At 38.4% G+C, this 15,852-nt stretch overlaps 1 protein-coding gene across 2 annotated transcripts in view; it reads right to left on the reverse strand.

Annotated features, from left to right (window-relative positions):
* frem2a (FRAS1 related extracellular matrix 2a) overlaps positions 1–15,852 on the reverse strand; it is a 70,391-nt gene that overhangs the window by 28,693 nt on the left and 25,846 nt on the right. For both annotated transcript variants that reach the window (XM_079860949.1, XM_079860950.1), the window contains exons 5-6: positions 10,828–10,953; positions 8,828–9,079 (exon numbers count right to left, since the gene is read on the reverse strand). In XM_079860949.1, the coding sequence (XP_079717075.1) occupies positions 8,828–9,079; positions 10,828–10,953 (378 nt within the window). The remainder of the gene's footprint in view (positions 1–8,827; positions 9,080–10,827; positions 10,954–15,852) is intronic.

Genomic DNA, 15,852 nt, shown 5'->3' on the forward strand with positions numbered 1-15,852 from the left:
AGAGAGCGAGCCCCGTAATCATCCGCATCTCTAACACACCTTGTGAGAGGCGCAGTTGCGCGGCTCGACAGAGGGAGAGAGAGAGCGGGGAGTGGTGCGAGGCATTTGAAACAACGCCTCGTGTAAAGATACATCAGTGAAACACATAATGAGAAAGGATATATCGCCGGATAGCTGAGCTGGCACGGCAGGCTGAAGGCGGCGAAGATTCGTCCGGCTTCCTCAGGCTGTCCTAGGCTGGCTCGTTGCTGGTTTCGACGGCGACGGCTTCTCTCAGAGAGCAGCGATGCGAAGAGCTTCGCTGAAGAGACAGAAATCAGAGAATTAAGCCTCCGAGCCCTGTTTTTATACGCTCTGACGCCGCCCCTTCTGGCGGGCTGTGACGCGCGAGGGCGCGCGCACCCTGATTGGGCGTGACGTCACGCGGGGCTCACTGGTAGGCTTAAGCAGTTGCCGCGCGGCAGCCAATGAGCACGCAGTATTGCCCGCTCTAGCTCTGCTGTGCTGCCTGCTGCACTGCGTTGACAAATTATGAAAAATTAATTAAGGATAATTTTTTGGCTTCAGTATCTCGAGAAAAGATGACTTTTCCCGTAGCGTAAGTTCCTTACGCAATACGAGAGAACCTCTCGTAAGAGAACCACCATTCATGCATGCTCTTTCACGATGAACGACGCTTTCGGTCCGAAACCACTCGCAATCATCCGACTTGCACACTCTTTTATCCTTTCTCACCACAATGATCCTATTTAATGTTTACTTAACCAAAGTTTACCACGTTCGTATCATTTTAACGTTTGTAACATTTTGGACAGAATCCACAAACTTACCCACATTCGTCGAAATCCGTGAAATCCTTTTAACTCTTCCTCCCGCGCAGAGCGACCGTGACCTAGACAATCTTATTTCTGACATGAGAACCGTTGAGACATTAGGAGATGGAAATTCAGCGTCAGAATAAAATGTTCGAGCGTTATGATTTTTTGACAGAAAATCTCGGCCCCTGTTTTATCCCGATTTATTAACAATTTATCATGTAGCAACGCATATGAGAATTTAACCCACTCAAGATGGTTTTATCGTTATGCTACTGATAGAATTACATGGAAAAATTATATCTCCGCTTCCTTTAGAATCGTATTTTAACGTGCGTAACTGCTTGGACAGAAAGTGTAACGAACGTTAGTAAATGTTTCCATTGCATCGTGGTGGATTAAGGGAATTCTACTTTCAGTGTTAGTAGTAGTATTTTGTAGAAGACACACCAAAATAAATGTTATGCGCCAAAATTCAGGATTTTATTAAAGGAAATGAAAGAAATGACTTAGGAAAAACCAGATGCACTGAATGTCCTACCCTGACATCCGCAATTTCTGGGGACGGAAATAAAATAAAGTCTCATTACACGATAATGCCAAGGCTTAGTGGGATAAAAGTAACTTTATTATTTCTTACATCTATCTTTAACAAAATAGTGAACTAAAAATAAAAAAATTACAACAACTGGGTATTATTCAATCTATATTGTTCATTACACCCCTTGTGGACAGAAACTGTGGAATCGCCCTAATATTGTAAAATTTGATTACAATTTAATATAATTTTAAATAACTAATTTATTTAAGAAATGTTTTTATTAAAGGGGGGGTGAAATGCTCATTTTCACTCAATCTCCTGTTAATCTTGAGTACCTATAGAGTAATATTGCATCCTTCATATCTCCAAAAAGTATTTTGTTTTATTAAATTTTTAACATAAAGATAGGCTGTACCGAGTCTTTCCGGAAAAAACCGAGCGGCTGGGGGCGGGCCGTGTGGGCGAAGCTAAAGCTGTGCTAACGCGCCAAGCTAGTGACAACACACAGAGACATTTGTTCAACAAACAGTTTTACTCACCGTCCGGTTCCAACGCACGACCGCGAACCTTTATAATTGTGACTGCTCGATCCTTAAGCATTAGACGATCTGCAAATCCGTAGATCTGGGCTTTGTTTATAAAACAATCATCGTCGAAATGCAGGGAACAAAAGTCTTACACAACTCCGTTTATGCTCAGGAAAACAAACTGCCACGGGTTCCTTAACGCTGGGTTCTTTGGGAATCTGTGCAGGGTTGTCTTGCCCTGGCAACCAAAAACACACTTCTTTGGTGACATTGACTTCCCAAAAGCCGGGCAGGGCGCTTTGATGGCGAACTGCTTTCACTCTCTTGATCTAGTCTACGAGTGCGCGCGCGGCCGCGATCTTACCGGAGAAGTGCCCTTAGGACCATAAGGAAATTCCGCCCTATCTTACGTAAGACAGAGCCATACTCGAAAAAAACTTTCCGAAACTTGTGACAAACCGGAAGGAGTATTTTTGGAACAAAAATACTCCTTCAAACGTACAACTTAGTTTTTTAAACTTTGTCCATGTTTAGCATGGGAATCCAACTCTTTACCAGTGTAAAAAACTCAGTATGCATGAAATAGCATTTCACCCCCCCTTTAATGTTGAAAACAGTTGTGCTGCTTAATTTTATAAAAACTTAAAACATTTCATTCAGGATAAATAGAAAGTTTAGAAGTTAGTATATATTCAAAATATAAATATTCTGTGACAATGTAAAAGTCTTTGCTGCCATATTGATCAATTTAACGCATCCTTGATGAATAAAAGTATTAATTATTAAAAATGACAGACAGACAAGTAAATTCTAAGATTAGGACGGACGGACGGACGGACGGACGCACGGACGGACAGACAGATAGACAGATAGACAGACAGACAGACAGACAGACAGACAGACAGATAGACAGATAGATAGATAGATAGATATTTAACATTAATATTGTATTTTCTCTTGACCTGTAAAAAATATCAACTATACAGATAGACAGATAGACAGATAGATAGATATTTAACATTAATATTGTATTTTCTCTTGACCTGTAAAAAATATCAACTAGACAGACAGACAGACAGACAGACAGATAGACAGATAGATAGATAGATAGATAGATAGATATTTAACATTAATATTGTATTTTCTCTTGACCTGTAAAAAATATCAACTATAATACACATGCATGGTAAATATTCAAAATCAATAAAAAATTTAAATGAACCAAGATAAACTATACCACCTAACAGCATGAGCACTGGTCCACTATCCACATCTGAGCATTAAAGTAAGTATTGATTTAGTCTGGAGCTACACAGGTGGTTCACTAATGCAGAGGCAGTCTTTATGCCCCGAGGCTTCAACACCACTGATTTAGTACTGACAGATTTATGTGAGCAATAATACCTGTGTGTACATTCCACACAATAAATGGCAGAACAGGAAACAGCACAAAGCATTTTTTTTCAGACAGCTGGCTCTCTGATGCTGCTGATACTGCTGACTGAGAACACCATTTTAGCTCAGTGTGCGGCAGTTCTTGATGATCTACAAGGTTTGGGGTGCATCTTTATGCTGCGTCCTGAAATCGGCAACCCTGAAAGCTAATGCACGAGGGGGTTATTTAGTGTATTTAATGTGAATGCAAAGCTCATTGACAGTCAGAGCATGCTGTGTTGTGTGCTAATGTTTGAGTTTCTCTAGACATAAACATTTGCTAGTCTCCAACTATGAACATCTGTCAGACAGAAGCGCATGCTGTCAAGGCATTAATTTCAAACTATAGACAGGTGCCTCTGTAGATTTACTTCCGTCAAACAGACATGTACTTCTCATATTCTCCACCTCCACTCAGGGCTACACTGTTATACAAACAATGTTGAGCAGAAAGCATCATGTCAAGCATTACAGTTTTTGTCCACTGCTTACACACTAAAACCGAATGCTTAGACCAAAGCCTCAATACCTAAACTTCTTGTAGCATACCTTAAACACATTGTCAACTTTGCACTTTGTTTGCAATTCTGTAACACACTTATTGCGAAACACTACACACATTTTCTTACATTAGACACTTTGTTCAAAAACAAAATCACCTGTTATCACTCTGTTCAAAATGCAAAACTCATCTGGCAATTGTAGGCACTTACATAGCACTACAAACAGGCCTCAGGTAAGCCTTAAATTGGAATTATATGTCACAATATTACAGTTTTTGATCACTGATTTGATTAAATAAATGCAGCCTTGGTGTTCATGAACATTAAAATAATATTACACACCCTGAACTTTTGTATATGAGCATTTCTATGCATTTTAGAGCATTATATTATACGTATTTATAATATAATATAATATAATATAATATAATATAATATAATATAATATAATATAATATAATATAATATAATATAATGCCTATTTAAAATCTGACTTTTTGCAGATAAGCTAATGCTCGTTTAAAAAAATCCAGATGAAAACACACACAATAAATTGACGTCTCAATGATATGCATGTGCTATCTGCGATATAATATAATATAATATAATATATAGTACCATTCAAAGGTTTGGGGTCTGTAAGATTTTTTTTTAAAGTTTTTGTCTGTTCTTCTCATTGTTGCTGCTGACCACACTTCATTAATTTCCCTGTGCAAGTATATTTTTTGTAGTAAATTCTCATTTTCAGCAACCTATGATTGGTTATTTTACAAATACTGTAAATCAAGAGGTTTCTTTCTGTTTAAGTAGCCAGATTATCCTGCAGTCTGTCTATGTTCGACTATTTCCACTAGTTTTTGCAGTACTATTTATCCCTGCAGCAGAACATCTCTTCAGTTTTAATCTGCAGTGAGCTCAGTCGCTGTCGGCCAAATAACACTGAGCTCGGCATCCAGACCTTGTTTGTTTTGATGCAGTTCATTAGCTCTCAGAGAGAGACAGAAGTGCGGAGTGGAACTTCCAAACTCAGTCCACCCGACTCAACAAACGAATGAAAAAGCAACACTATTTAAAAATAAAAAACAGCTAAACTACTTTCAAGCAACTGGAAAAATTATAGTTCATTCGCAAGATGTAGTAACTTCCCAACGCGGTTTATCTCATACACAGGCAGCGTCAAACCAGTTCTCATGTTTAGCACACATACACACAACTGAGAGAGAGTAATTGAGTTTTGGACTGAATTTTCAGCTGTAGTTTTGACCTTCTTTCCTCGCTCGTTGAGATCTTCTCTCCAGCATTCGGAGATAAAATCACCCGTGCATTGCCTGAGGGAGTCGACCTTTGTCTGTTTACCTGCAAACTCCTGCCTCACACACACACGCAGTCTTTTTCCTCATGGTGTCTGGTATTTGGGGGAAGGTGTTCTGCTTTACTCTGCTGGAGAGATGTTTATCTCTCCATCTGCAGTTAACCACTCCACATAAATCTAAATCACACAGCAAATATTTCACAGACTCTCTTCATTTGGATCTGAAACCTTGATAAACAGAAAAATAAAAACAGAAATGATACACAACCTACTTGAGCAGCCCAACTAGGGCCACCAGATCAATAATTCATGCTTAAGTATGTGCGAGTATGTGTTCACAAGAGAGAAATAGAGAGACTGAGGAGAACAGGATGATGCAGATTTAGGGGTTACGTAGAATTTCATTTTTACTATTCACAGTCAGCATTTCAAATAGAAAGAATGTAGAAAAACAACCCTCTTCACACACACAGACAGAAAGATTGTGGCATTGCTGTTTTTCATCTCTTACACGAATGTCGCATTTTTGAAAAAAGTTTAAAAAAAGAATGAATGAATTTGAAATGATCACGATGCTAAGCCAATGAAGCAATGCTCTAAAATTATTATAAAATAGAAAGCATGTACACATACACAACCGTTCTAATGTTTGCGGTCAGTAAGATTATTTTTATGTTTATGAAAGAAGTTCACCAACACCAAGGCTGCATTTATTTGATCAAAAAGACAGGAAAAACATTACTGTTGCGAAATATTATTACAATTCAAAAGAACTGTTGTCTATTTTAACATATGTTAAAATATAATTTATTCCTGTGATGGCAAAGCTGCATTTTCAGCATCATTACTCCAGTCTCAGTAGTGGAGCGGCTAAGTGATATAATCGTTCAGTTTATGATACAAGCGTGAAAATTGGCATGAGCAGTCTCCATGGGTCACTTGACAAGAAAATTGTCCGAGCCACTTGAAATTTCAAGATTTTTCATTTTTCAAGATGGCCGACACCTTAGTGGAGCAGTTAAGTGATATAGTGGTTTATTTGGTGATACAAACATGAAAATTGGCATGAGCAGTCTCTGATGGTCACTAGACAATAAGCCACCCACAGCTACTTGAAATTTCAAGATGGCGGCCATTTTTCAAGATGGTTGACACCTTAGTGGAACAGTTAAGTGATATAGTGGTTTATTTGGTTATACAAACATGAAAATTGGCATGAGCAGTCTCTGATGGTCACTAGACAATAAGCCACCCACAGCTACTTGAAATTTCAAGATGGCGGCCATTTTTCAAGATGGCCACCACCTTAGTGGAGCAATTAGGCTCATGGCAATTTTAATGCTTGTATCACCAACTAAATGATTTCTTAAGCCTAATTGCTCCACTAAGGTGGTGGCCATCTTGAAAAATGAAAAAAAAAATTCAAATTGAAAAAAAAAACATCTTGAAATTTCAAGTAGCTGTAGGTGGCTTATTGTCAAGTGACCCACAGAGACTGCTCATGCCAATTTTCATGCTTGTATCACCAAATAAACCACTATATCACTTAACTGCTCCACTAAGGTGTCGGCCATCTTGAAAAATGGCCGCCATCTTGAAATTTCAAGTGGCTCGGACAATTTTCTTGTCAAGTGACCTATGGAGACTGCTCATGCCAATTTTCACGCTTGTATCATAAACTGAACGATTCTGCCAAACATAAGCACTTAACCGCGCCACTACAGTGTCACATGATCCTTCAGAAATCATAATAATATGCTGAGAAACATTTCTTATCATTAGCAATTTTGAAAACAGTTGCTGCTTAATTTTTTTTGTGGAAACCATAACTTTTTTCAGGATTCTTTGATTAATTTAAAGTTCAAAAGCACAGGATTTTTTAAAAAATATATAAATCTTTTGTAACCTTATAAATGTCTTTACTGTCACTTTTGATCAATTTATTGCAACCTTGCTGAATAAAAGTCATCGACTTTATTCTATCGATACCTTTCATTACAGAATAGAGTATAAATGAACTTTTTGTTGACTGTTGATTTTGAACTATTTGAGTTTGTTGCAATACAAAAAAAACTGAATTTGAATTCAGAATTTGACCAAAATCTTGTATTTTAGAGGGAAGAATAATGTTGCTTCCTACCTTGTCGTGCTGTAAAATGCTTATAAATGTCTTAAAATACTGTAGCTCACTTGGATTTGAGTTTCATTTGAATTTTATCTTCCACAGCTCATGTCCTGGATTAAGTAAAGACAATTCATTATAGTTACACTTATCTTATAATAATTGTTTAAAGCCTTTAGAAGCCTTGTAACCTCTACGTTAAGCTTAAATAATCACAATAGGCTGAAATGATACACTCATTTGCAGCTCTATCCCTGAATTTAAGAAGTGTTTTGCTTTTGCAAGCTGCTGATTGATGTTTTGGTGGTTTTAGCCCAGATTTACTGATAACAGCCTCAGATAGAGGCAGATATGATCTAATACCCTTAGGATATTGTACCACAGACAAGAGGATTGCCCCAGAAAAAAAACTTTAGTAGCCTGAGGTGTACTGTTTGTGTGTGAGAAAGAGAGGTAGATAAAGAGTCAGAAAGACATGCCAAAACAAAGCGTCAAGAACATCCTCTAATTACACGGCACCTTTCTTAAACGCACACACACACTATTTACGCTTTAATAAACACTATTTGTCTGATGCCGAATGCAGCACGCTTAGTTGAACTTAACTTGATGAAAGCTTTCACTTTCGTGTCACATGGGAATTACCACTAATCCACGTTCAGCGTCGAGCAGCACAGGGATTCAGACACACAGCGTTATATACACGAATGTTAATGTATAGTTTCCAAGTCATAGTGAGCCAAAGGATGAACTCTATCCCTTCCAGCTCTCTCCTGAGTATAATTTCACGCTTTCTGTCTTAGGTGGGCTAAGCCACCGGCTCCTATTTTCCTCAGCAAACTTTTGAGAGGTGCCATAATAACAGCAAAACAGAGATAAAAGGACAAAAATCTGTTCGCTTTCCACTGAAAAATAATTAATTCTCTTGCTTTGAGGAAAGAAGGCTTTAGAATAACTCAACTTTATCTGTGATTTCAGGCCTCATAATGCTGGAGGAAAAAGAGACTCCCGTGCAAACTTCAGCGTTGCCCATTTACATGTGCATTGTGTCTATTCTGGGTTCATCCGCTGGCTGCCGTATGCACACGAGACGCGCAAAAATTCTGTCGCAATACAAGGCTTTGGAGATATCACTGTGTGTTGAACTGACAAATACATATCTGTCTGAGCATGATATGGACTGTGAATAGCTCTAATTTGTATGGTTCACAGACTGAATTGTAAGTCTGCCTCATTTAAATTTTTTATTGAAAGAAATGTTGGTACTTTTGGCACTTTTTATTGATAAAAAAGAAGGGAGAGCGAGAGAGAGAAATAATGAGGGGAAAAAACTGGAACAGGAAATGATGCAAGCCAGACTCAAACTCAAATTTCCCACATGAGCACCACAGCTCAAGAGCATGTGTGCGGACCACTAAGCCACGGCTCCCACTTATGACTCAGATGCACGTTTGTAACTTTCTTTGTTCAGGTCACGTGTATACATCATCAAACTGTCAATATTAGAATCAATACTTCCTGGAGAGAAAATTTCCTGTTCCTTTAAATCATACAAAAGCAACCAAGTACTTACCGTCGTCCTGGTCCGGCAGTATGAGGATTTTCGCAGTGGGGTATTCTGGCCCCAGATGGCCTCCCATAGGCATACTGAGGGTCACGTTGAAGCTCTCCTCGCCCTCATACAGTGAGTCGTCAATGATCACCACACGACAATGCTTCTCCGTCTCATCCTTATCAAAGCGCAGAATGCTGACCTGCTCCTCTGGACGGGAGATGTAGTCAGAGTAGGACAGAACAGAAGTGGGGACGGTTCCTGTGGCAGAGCCTGCAGCAGGCACAGAAAGGACACATGCTGGGAATTCATTCAAAGCCACATAAGACACATCTGAGGAAATGTTGCAAGTATGAATCTTTAAAGGGATAGTTTACCCAAAAATAACAATGAAACTTTTCAAAAATGACTGTCATTCTTTACTCGCCATTGCAAACCAATGGACACAAAAGTAGAAACACACAAAAATGAATGTTGTTTTAGAATGAATGACACAGACAAAACCATTTCAACACAAAGAAAGGCTAGAGACAAGACTTCTGAAGACAGGAAAAAATCTTAGTGAATGATGACTAATATTTGGACTGTTGCAAAAAGCTATTGAATAACTTCAAAAGCCTTTCCATCTGTTTATTCCATCCGAGGTTCTTTGAAAAATATTCACTTTTGTGTCCCATTTTTGGTTGAACTACACCACTTCTTCAACAAATTAAGAAAACAAGAATATTGCTCAGGTCAAGCGTTGTGAATCATCAATTATTTACAGTTTTTGTAGCCCCTAAGATTTTAAATAATACTAAACATTCAATAAATTTAATGAATTTTTCAACCAAGCTGTTGGCATATTTTATAATAATTTGTATAAGATCTTGTAGAGGCTATCATTAGGGGTTCAAGCACAAAGTGCTGAAACCCTATTGTAATTGTGCTGATTTTTATTATTTTTCTTCTGCCGTAAAACGCATCGTGCAGCCCAAACCGTAAGGGCTGGAGACTTGAAACTTTGCCAGATGGTAGTACAAAAATCGAGGAGAGGTTCAGAGATTATGATCCAGATTGGCCCATAGGTGGCGCTATAATGACCAAATTTACTAAATTGCTCATAACTCCTAGACAGTTTGTCCTAGATTCTCAATTTTAGCATCACTGTGATCCCTGGCTCCAGACGGACAAAATGACTATCTCCAAAAATGTTATGGGCAATTTTGTCCAAAACCTACTTTGGCGAACTAGTCCCTGGTTTTTCGCCCGATCGGAACCAGACCAGTCTAGGACAATTCTCTGGACTCTCTAGATCAATAATCATCGAAAAAAAGTTGAACTTTTGCATTTGCCTGGCTGTAACAGGGTCATTTAGCAAAGGGGCGGGACAAAAATACACTCAAAAGCCTATAAATCCCAAAGGAAAACTCAGAACTTCACGAAATTTGGTGAGCATATGTACCATAACATTCTGAACAAGCATGTAAAATTTCATGGAGATCAGACCATAGATGGCGCTATAACTGTCAAAAAGATTTGAAAACCATATATTTCCTATGTTAAATTGCCTGTTTTGGCTGTAAATGGTGTTTTCCATCTATTATGTCAGTGGTTACATGATTGCTAAATAAAACTTAATAACTTTTGATGTTTTTGTGCTTAAAGGCCTTAAAGGCCTTAATTGCTTGAACCCCGATAAATGCTGCTTGCAGCTTTAATTTAATTAATTTTTAATTATACATTTTTATTTATTTTAGCATTGAATATCTATTGAAATTTCACAAACTCCCTGCAGTTTCACCACTAACAAAAAGCATTACATGAAAATAAATAACTTAACGTAAAATGAGCAGTTTTGTATTTGTACATACAATTTGCATATTTGTATAATATTATATTCTTATTTTACACAATTACAAGCTCCAGTTTAGTGTTTGTGCAGTACTTTTGGCCATCATAATCTGCCATTCTATTAAATATAAAGACTGTCTGATTAAAAACGAGTGCATATATAAGGTTGCGTATGCTGTGTATTGCACCTTGCTGGGTGTAACAGACCACCATCAGTTCCTCACTGACATCTCCCCTTCTGTGCACTGGGATCAGGAGTTCTCCGATATCTTCTTCCACGGCAAAGCTGGCCTGAGGAAAGAACACCGTGCACTCTGTCAAAAGAAAAAGAAGATTTGGCTCAGTATTAGGACTGCTGTTCTGTTATATCAGTCACAGAGGGATTTAGCGGCTCCCTGTCAGAAACACTATTACCGCAGGGCTTTATAACACCACAGGCGGTGGATTGATTCTTCAATATATAATTATTTCAAATCATATGGCTCTATACTGGGCGTGTAATGCACATTTATCTTGCACAAAAGGCAAAAACACATTTTGTATGAGAAAATAGATTTTTCATATTGAGCGCTTCATATAAGGTTTTTAGTGGCCTTTGGACAGCGCGGCATCGATATCTGTCTGTACTGGCTGTGTATTGCATTGTGTTACACTGTAAACCATCTGACTGAGTGGGAGCTTGTTCAGGCATTGCTATTTTCAAATACCGTAGGTCAGGATTGAGTCAACATATAAACAGATTTTTTTATAGCACACTGAACTGATGGAGAAAAAAAAGAAAACTCTAGCCAGAGACAAATCTATAGAAAAGACTAGTGAAGAGAACTAGTGAAAGCCTGGTGATGTTTTTGAAACAGAGGCGCACACAGGGACCAATAGTAAAAAAGAAGTTCCCTCTTTGCATGGCCTGTCATGCCCCAGATCCTTCTATGCAATTATACATGATCCTTTGCAAACATTTCCAATGAAGTCTACAAGTGGTCTTTTGTCACCGAGGGAGAGTGGAGGTGAAAAATAGAGCAAGTAATAGGTAAAATGGAGGGAAAGAGAGTGAAGAAAACAACACATTTAGACAGATGCATTTTCAGTGACAGCTTTGAATGATAACATACAATAAATACAGTAGAATTTGGTGTACCAGGACTTTTTTTTAAAATATTATATTCACAAATGTTGTGTGATAAAATTAACTTAATGGGCTAGTTGTGAACAAATCAAATGTTTAAAATTTTTACACAAACTGATACTCAACTCTGTTACTTATGGAAGCTTGTTTCCGCCACTGAATAAAACATTTTAAGAGATAATTGCGACTTTTTATCTCACAATTGCGAGTTTACATCTCGCAATTCTGACTTTATTTCTCAGAATTGCGAGATATAAAGTCAGAATTGCGTGAAATAAAGTCGCAATTGCGTGTTATAAAGTCAGAATTGCGAGATATAAAGTCAGAATTGCGAGATATAAAGTCCCAATTGCGTCTTATAAAGTCAGAATTGCGAGATATAAAGTCAGAATTGCGTGAAATGAAGTCGCAATTGCAACTTCATATCACACAATTCTGACTTTATAATACGCAATTGCTGTCAGAATTGTGAGATATAAACTTGCAATTATGTTATAAAGTCAGAATTGCGAGAAAAAAAGTCAGAATTTGAAAGTCAGAAAAGGTCTGACTTTATAACACGCAATTCTGACTTTATATCTCGCAATTCTGACTTTATAACACGCAATTGCGACTTTATTTCACGCAATTCTGACTTTATATCTCGCAATTCTGAGAAATAAAGTCAGAATTGCGAGATGTAAACTCGCAATTGTGAGATAAAAAGTCGCAATTATCTTTTAAAATGTTTTATTCAGTGGCGGAAACAAGCTTCCATAGTTACTCAACTTATTATTAAAAAAATATTTTTTTTTACAGGAAATATAAGCCAACTATATTTGGTCTAAAACTAGCTGACCCGAACTGAATTGCAACTTAATTTAGGCTAAATTTGTTGCAACCCGTTACGAATTCCGACATATTTTTTCAAATATAATTTTTTAATTGGGTCTCTTTACTTTTCCATGTTTATTTAATGCATATCAATAGAATGCAACATCAAATCAAAGGCATTATTCTGTATTTAGACATGATAACAGGGTTGAAAAAGATTCAAAACTCATAGAAAATGTATAGAAAATAAAACTGCTCTTATAATATTACAGTAGTTTGATCCTCTGATTGACAGGTATTTCAGAAAATGTCAATCATCTATTCTCCCCATTTGTTTAAAATGAAAAAAGAGAGAAAGACAACAATTACTATATTGTGAAACAATTTATCCACCCCAGATTTTTTCAGCCATATGACATTGTGAATTTCAGAACAAAATATCCTCTGCAAAACCAAAACATTGTTCTCTCTTCGGTCTCTGAGTTTTGTGCAGACTGAGTGACGGCTCTGCTGATAAAAGAATGAATCTTACAGCCCTCAAGACTCAAACACTGGCTCTAAGAAAAGAATAACAATGAGGCAAATGTATATAGCCTCTCAGGTATAAGGCTTATGTATTGAGAGAATGTGTCTTACCCTCACTCACACAGGAAACACTCATGCATCAGGGGCCAAAATAATGACCTTGTTTTATAAGGAACAAAAACAAGACCGATTAGAAAGTAAAATCCTCTACATTTATATTCAGCTCTTGGTTGAGTCCTCTGCAGATAGGCGGTCAAATTACTTTTGATTGACAGAATAGCATAGTATAGATAGGATTTATTTTAATTATATACATGTCAATCATAACAGATTATTTATAAAAAGTATTGCAGTACTTTTCTATACTCACTTTGAATGAACACACAAACATATATATTGCATTAGGTAAATTCCTTCCTTCCTTCCTTCCTTCCTTCCTTCCTTCCTTCCTTCCTTCCTTCCTTCCTTCCTTCCTTCCTTCCTTCCTTCCTTCCTTCCTTCCTTCCTTCCTTCCTTCCTTCCTTCCTTCCTTCCTTCCTTCCTTCCTTCCTTCCTTCCTTCCTTCCTTCCTTCCTTCCTTCCTTGGCCCTATCATACAATGCAATGCAGCGCTACGCAAGTGTTTTTTGCTAGTTTCAGCCTCACGCAGTTATCCTTTTCACGTCCTGCGCCGCGTGGTTTAAATAGCAAATGCATTTGGGCCCATCTGTGCGCCCATGGGCGTGCTGGTCTGAAAACGAGCTGTGTTCAGGTGCATTGTTGGAGCGTTGCTATTTTGAGGCAACTGAAATAGACTGCACCATTGACCAACTGAAACCTGGGGTGATCCTCGTTTCCTTTCCTCACTTCCTTTCCTCGCTTCTCAGCTCCACCCCCTGTAGGATGCGAGGGAAGGCTACAAGGAAAGAAAAGGAGGACGGAAGAATCGAAGAAAAGCTTATTTATACATTGGAATACTTGATAACTCGAGCTTCACTTCACAGTGTCATCAGAAGCGCACAAAGGATCGGCCCTTATGTTGTTTTAGTTTGGTTATTTAAGAAATTCAGAAATAATAATAATATATGTGAGATGTGTGGTTTATATAAACTGCAAAGGTAAAGTATAAATTCAAATGATTGTGACCAATGTGAAGGGGAATGAGAATTTATAAGTGTGTCATGTTTAGTTGATAAAACACTTCCGCAAAGGATACACCTGTGTATCCTCGCTCATGACTCCTCAGGAAGCCTCCTCACTCCTCGATCCTCGCCTCCTGCAATTAGAGAATTTGAGATGTCCTCCAAGATGGCTGAGCTTGATCGGTTTCCGGGTCATTGGATGGAGGACGGAGGAGCGAGGAAACGAGGAGGGATATTGAGAAGCACTCCAGGTCTCAAGTCAATGGTGCAGTATTTTTTTTTTTTTTTTGTAATTTAAAGGGTGCATTAGTAATATGCGCCTATAAGCGGGTGCACAACGCGCGTACACTTTGCTTATTACACACAACAGGGACGTGCAGCAGCACACAAACATGCCAGAAATTAAAAATAAAAGGATTACAATGTAAAAGATTATTATTGTGTACATAGAGATATGGTGGAATCCGGCTTGTCCCGTAGATGGTCTGCTTGCGCTCTTTAACCTTGCGCACGAGCAGATCCGTTTCCTCTCTGGACTAACTGCAAATTCCGCCATGTAATTAGCGAATCCTCCATTGCGCGAGCGCAACTGGCTTTTAAAGGGAATGGGAAATTACACTTTGGTTTATTGCACGTTACGCCCAAAACACACCCATTACTCATTAAGAGAATAGGGACAACCACTTAAGATCAAGCGCTGGGCGCGCCAACCATTTTTCCCGTCTTTAAACTAGGGTGTGTCCGAATCCACTTTTGATAAAGTGCACTTGCGCGATGCGGTTTAGACCATGCGCTTAGATTGTTAAAATAGGGCCCTAAATCTCCTAAGCAGTTTTGCTTCAAGAAAATGCATCTTGTTTTAAAGATATATAGTTTTAATACTTATTTAGAAAAGTATTTTTTGCATTGTGGTTTGTTTGACCTTTTCAAGTCACACGATCTTCAAAACAAAAAAGTATTTCAGTAATCCAGCAGGAAAAGATAAAGCCATTTTAACTTTCAATAAACCCCTTCTCAATATAAGTCTAATAAAACCAGAAAGCAAAGTTGCAGTAATGCAGTAGCGTCTCCTCTTCCGTAATGGCTCTTTACGGTAATAAGCAGTGAAAGGTTCTGGCTGTAAAGCAGGAAGCTTGTCACATCACAGCCATCCCTGTCACAGATGTGACTCCAGATGCACGCTTTTGTCTAAGCCAATGGGTCGTTGTAAGCCATCATGTGTGAACGACTCTGTGGCAACTGGGTCAGACAGGTCTCCGAAGGCCCCGTCGGAAGAAAACCACCTCCCTCTCGCATTCAAATATTAATGCCTGACCTCACACTGCCACACACGCACAAAAGCTAAAAGGATAATTAACCTGAAAGGAAAAAACTGCACGTGGAGCAATAGGACCGCAGCATGCCGACCACCCCATCCTCCCCTCCCTCTCGCCATTAAAAAGAGCAGCCAGACTCTGTCACGTCAAGCTTCCCATGGGGCATCAGCCTCAGCAAACAAACCCCACCATAAGACTGATAATTAGCTCACTGGGGAAGCAGCAGAGTTTTCTTTCTTTTTTTCTAAGGAGAAATAACTTCTGCAAAGATAGCGAGGTTTAAGTAACATTTAGATGGAAACTATCGCAGCG

This window comes from Squalius cephalus (assembly GCF_949319135.1).
Source record: "Squalius cephalus genome assembly, chromosome: 24".
Taxonomy (NCBI): Eukaryota; Metazoa; Chordata; class Actinopteri; order Cypriniformes; family Leuciscidae; genus Squalius; species Squalius cephalus.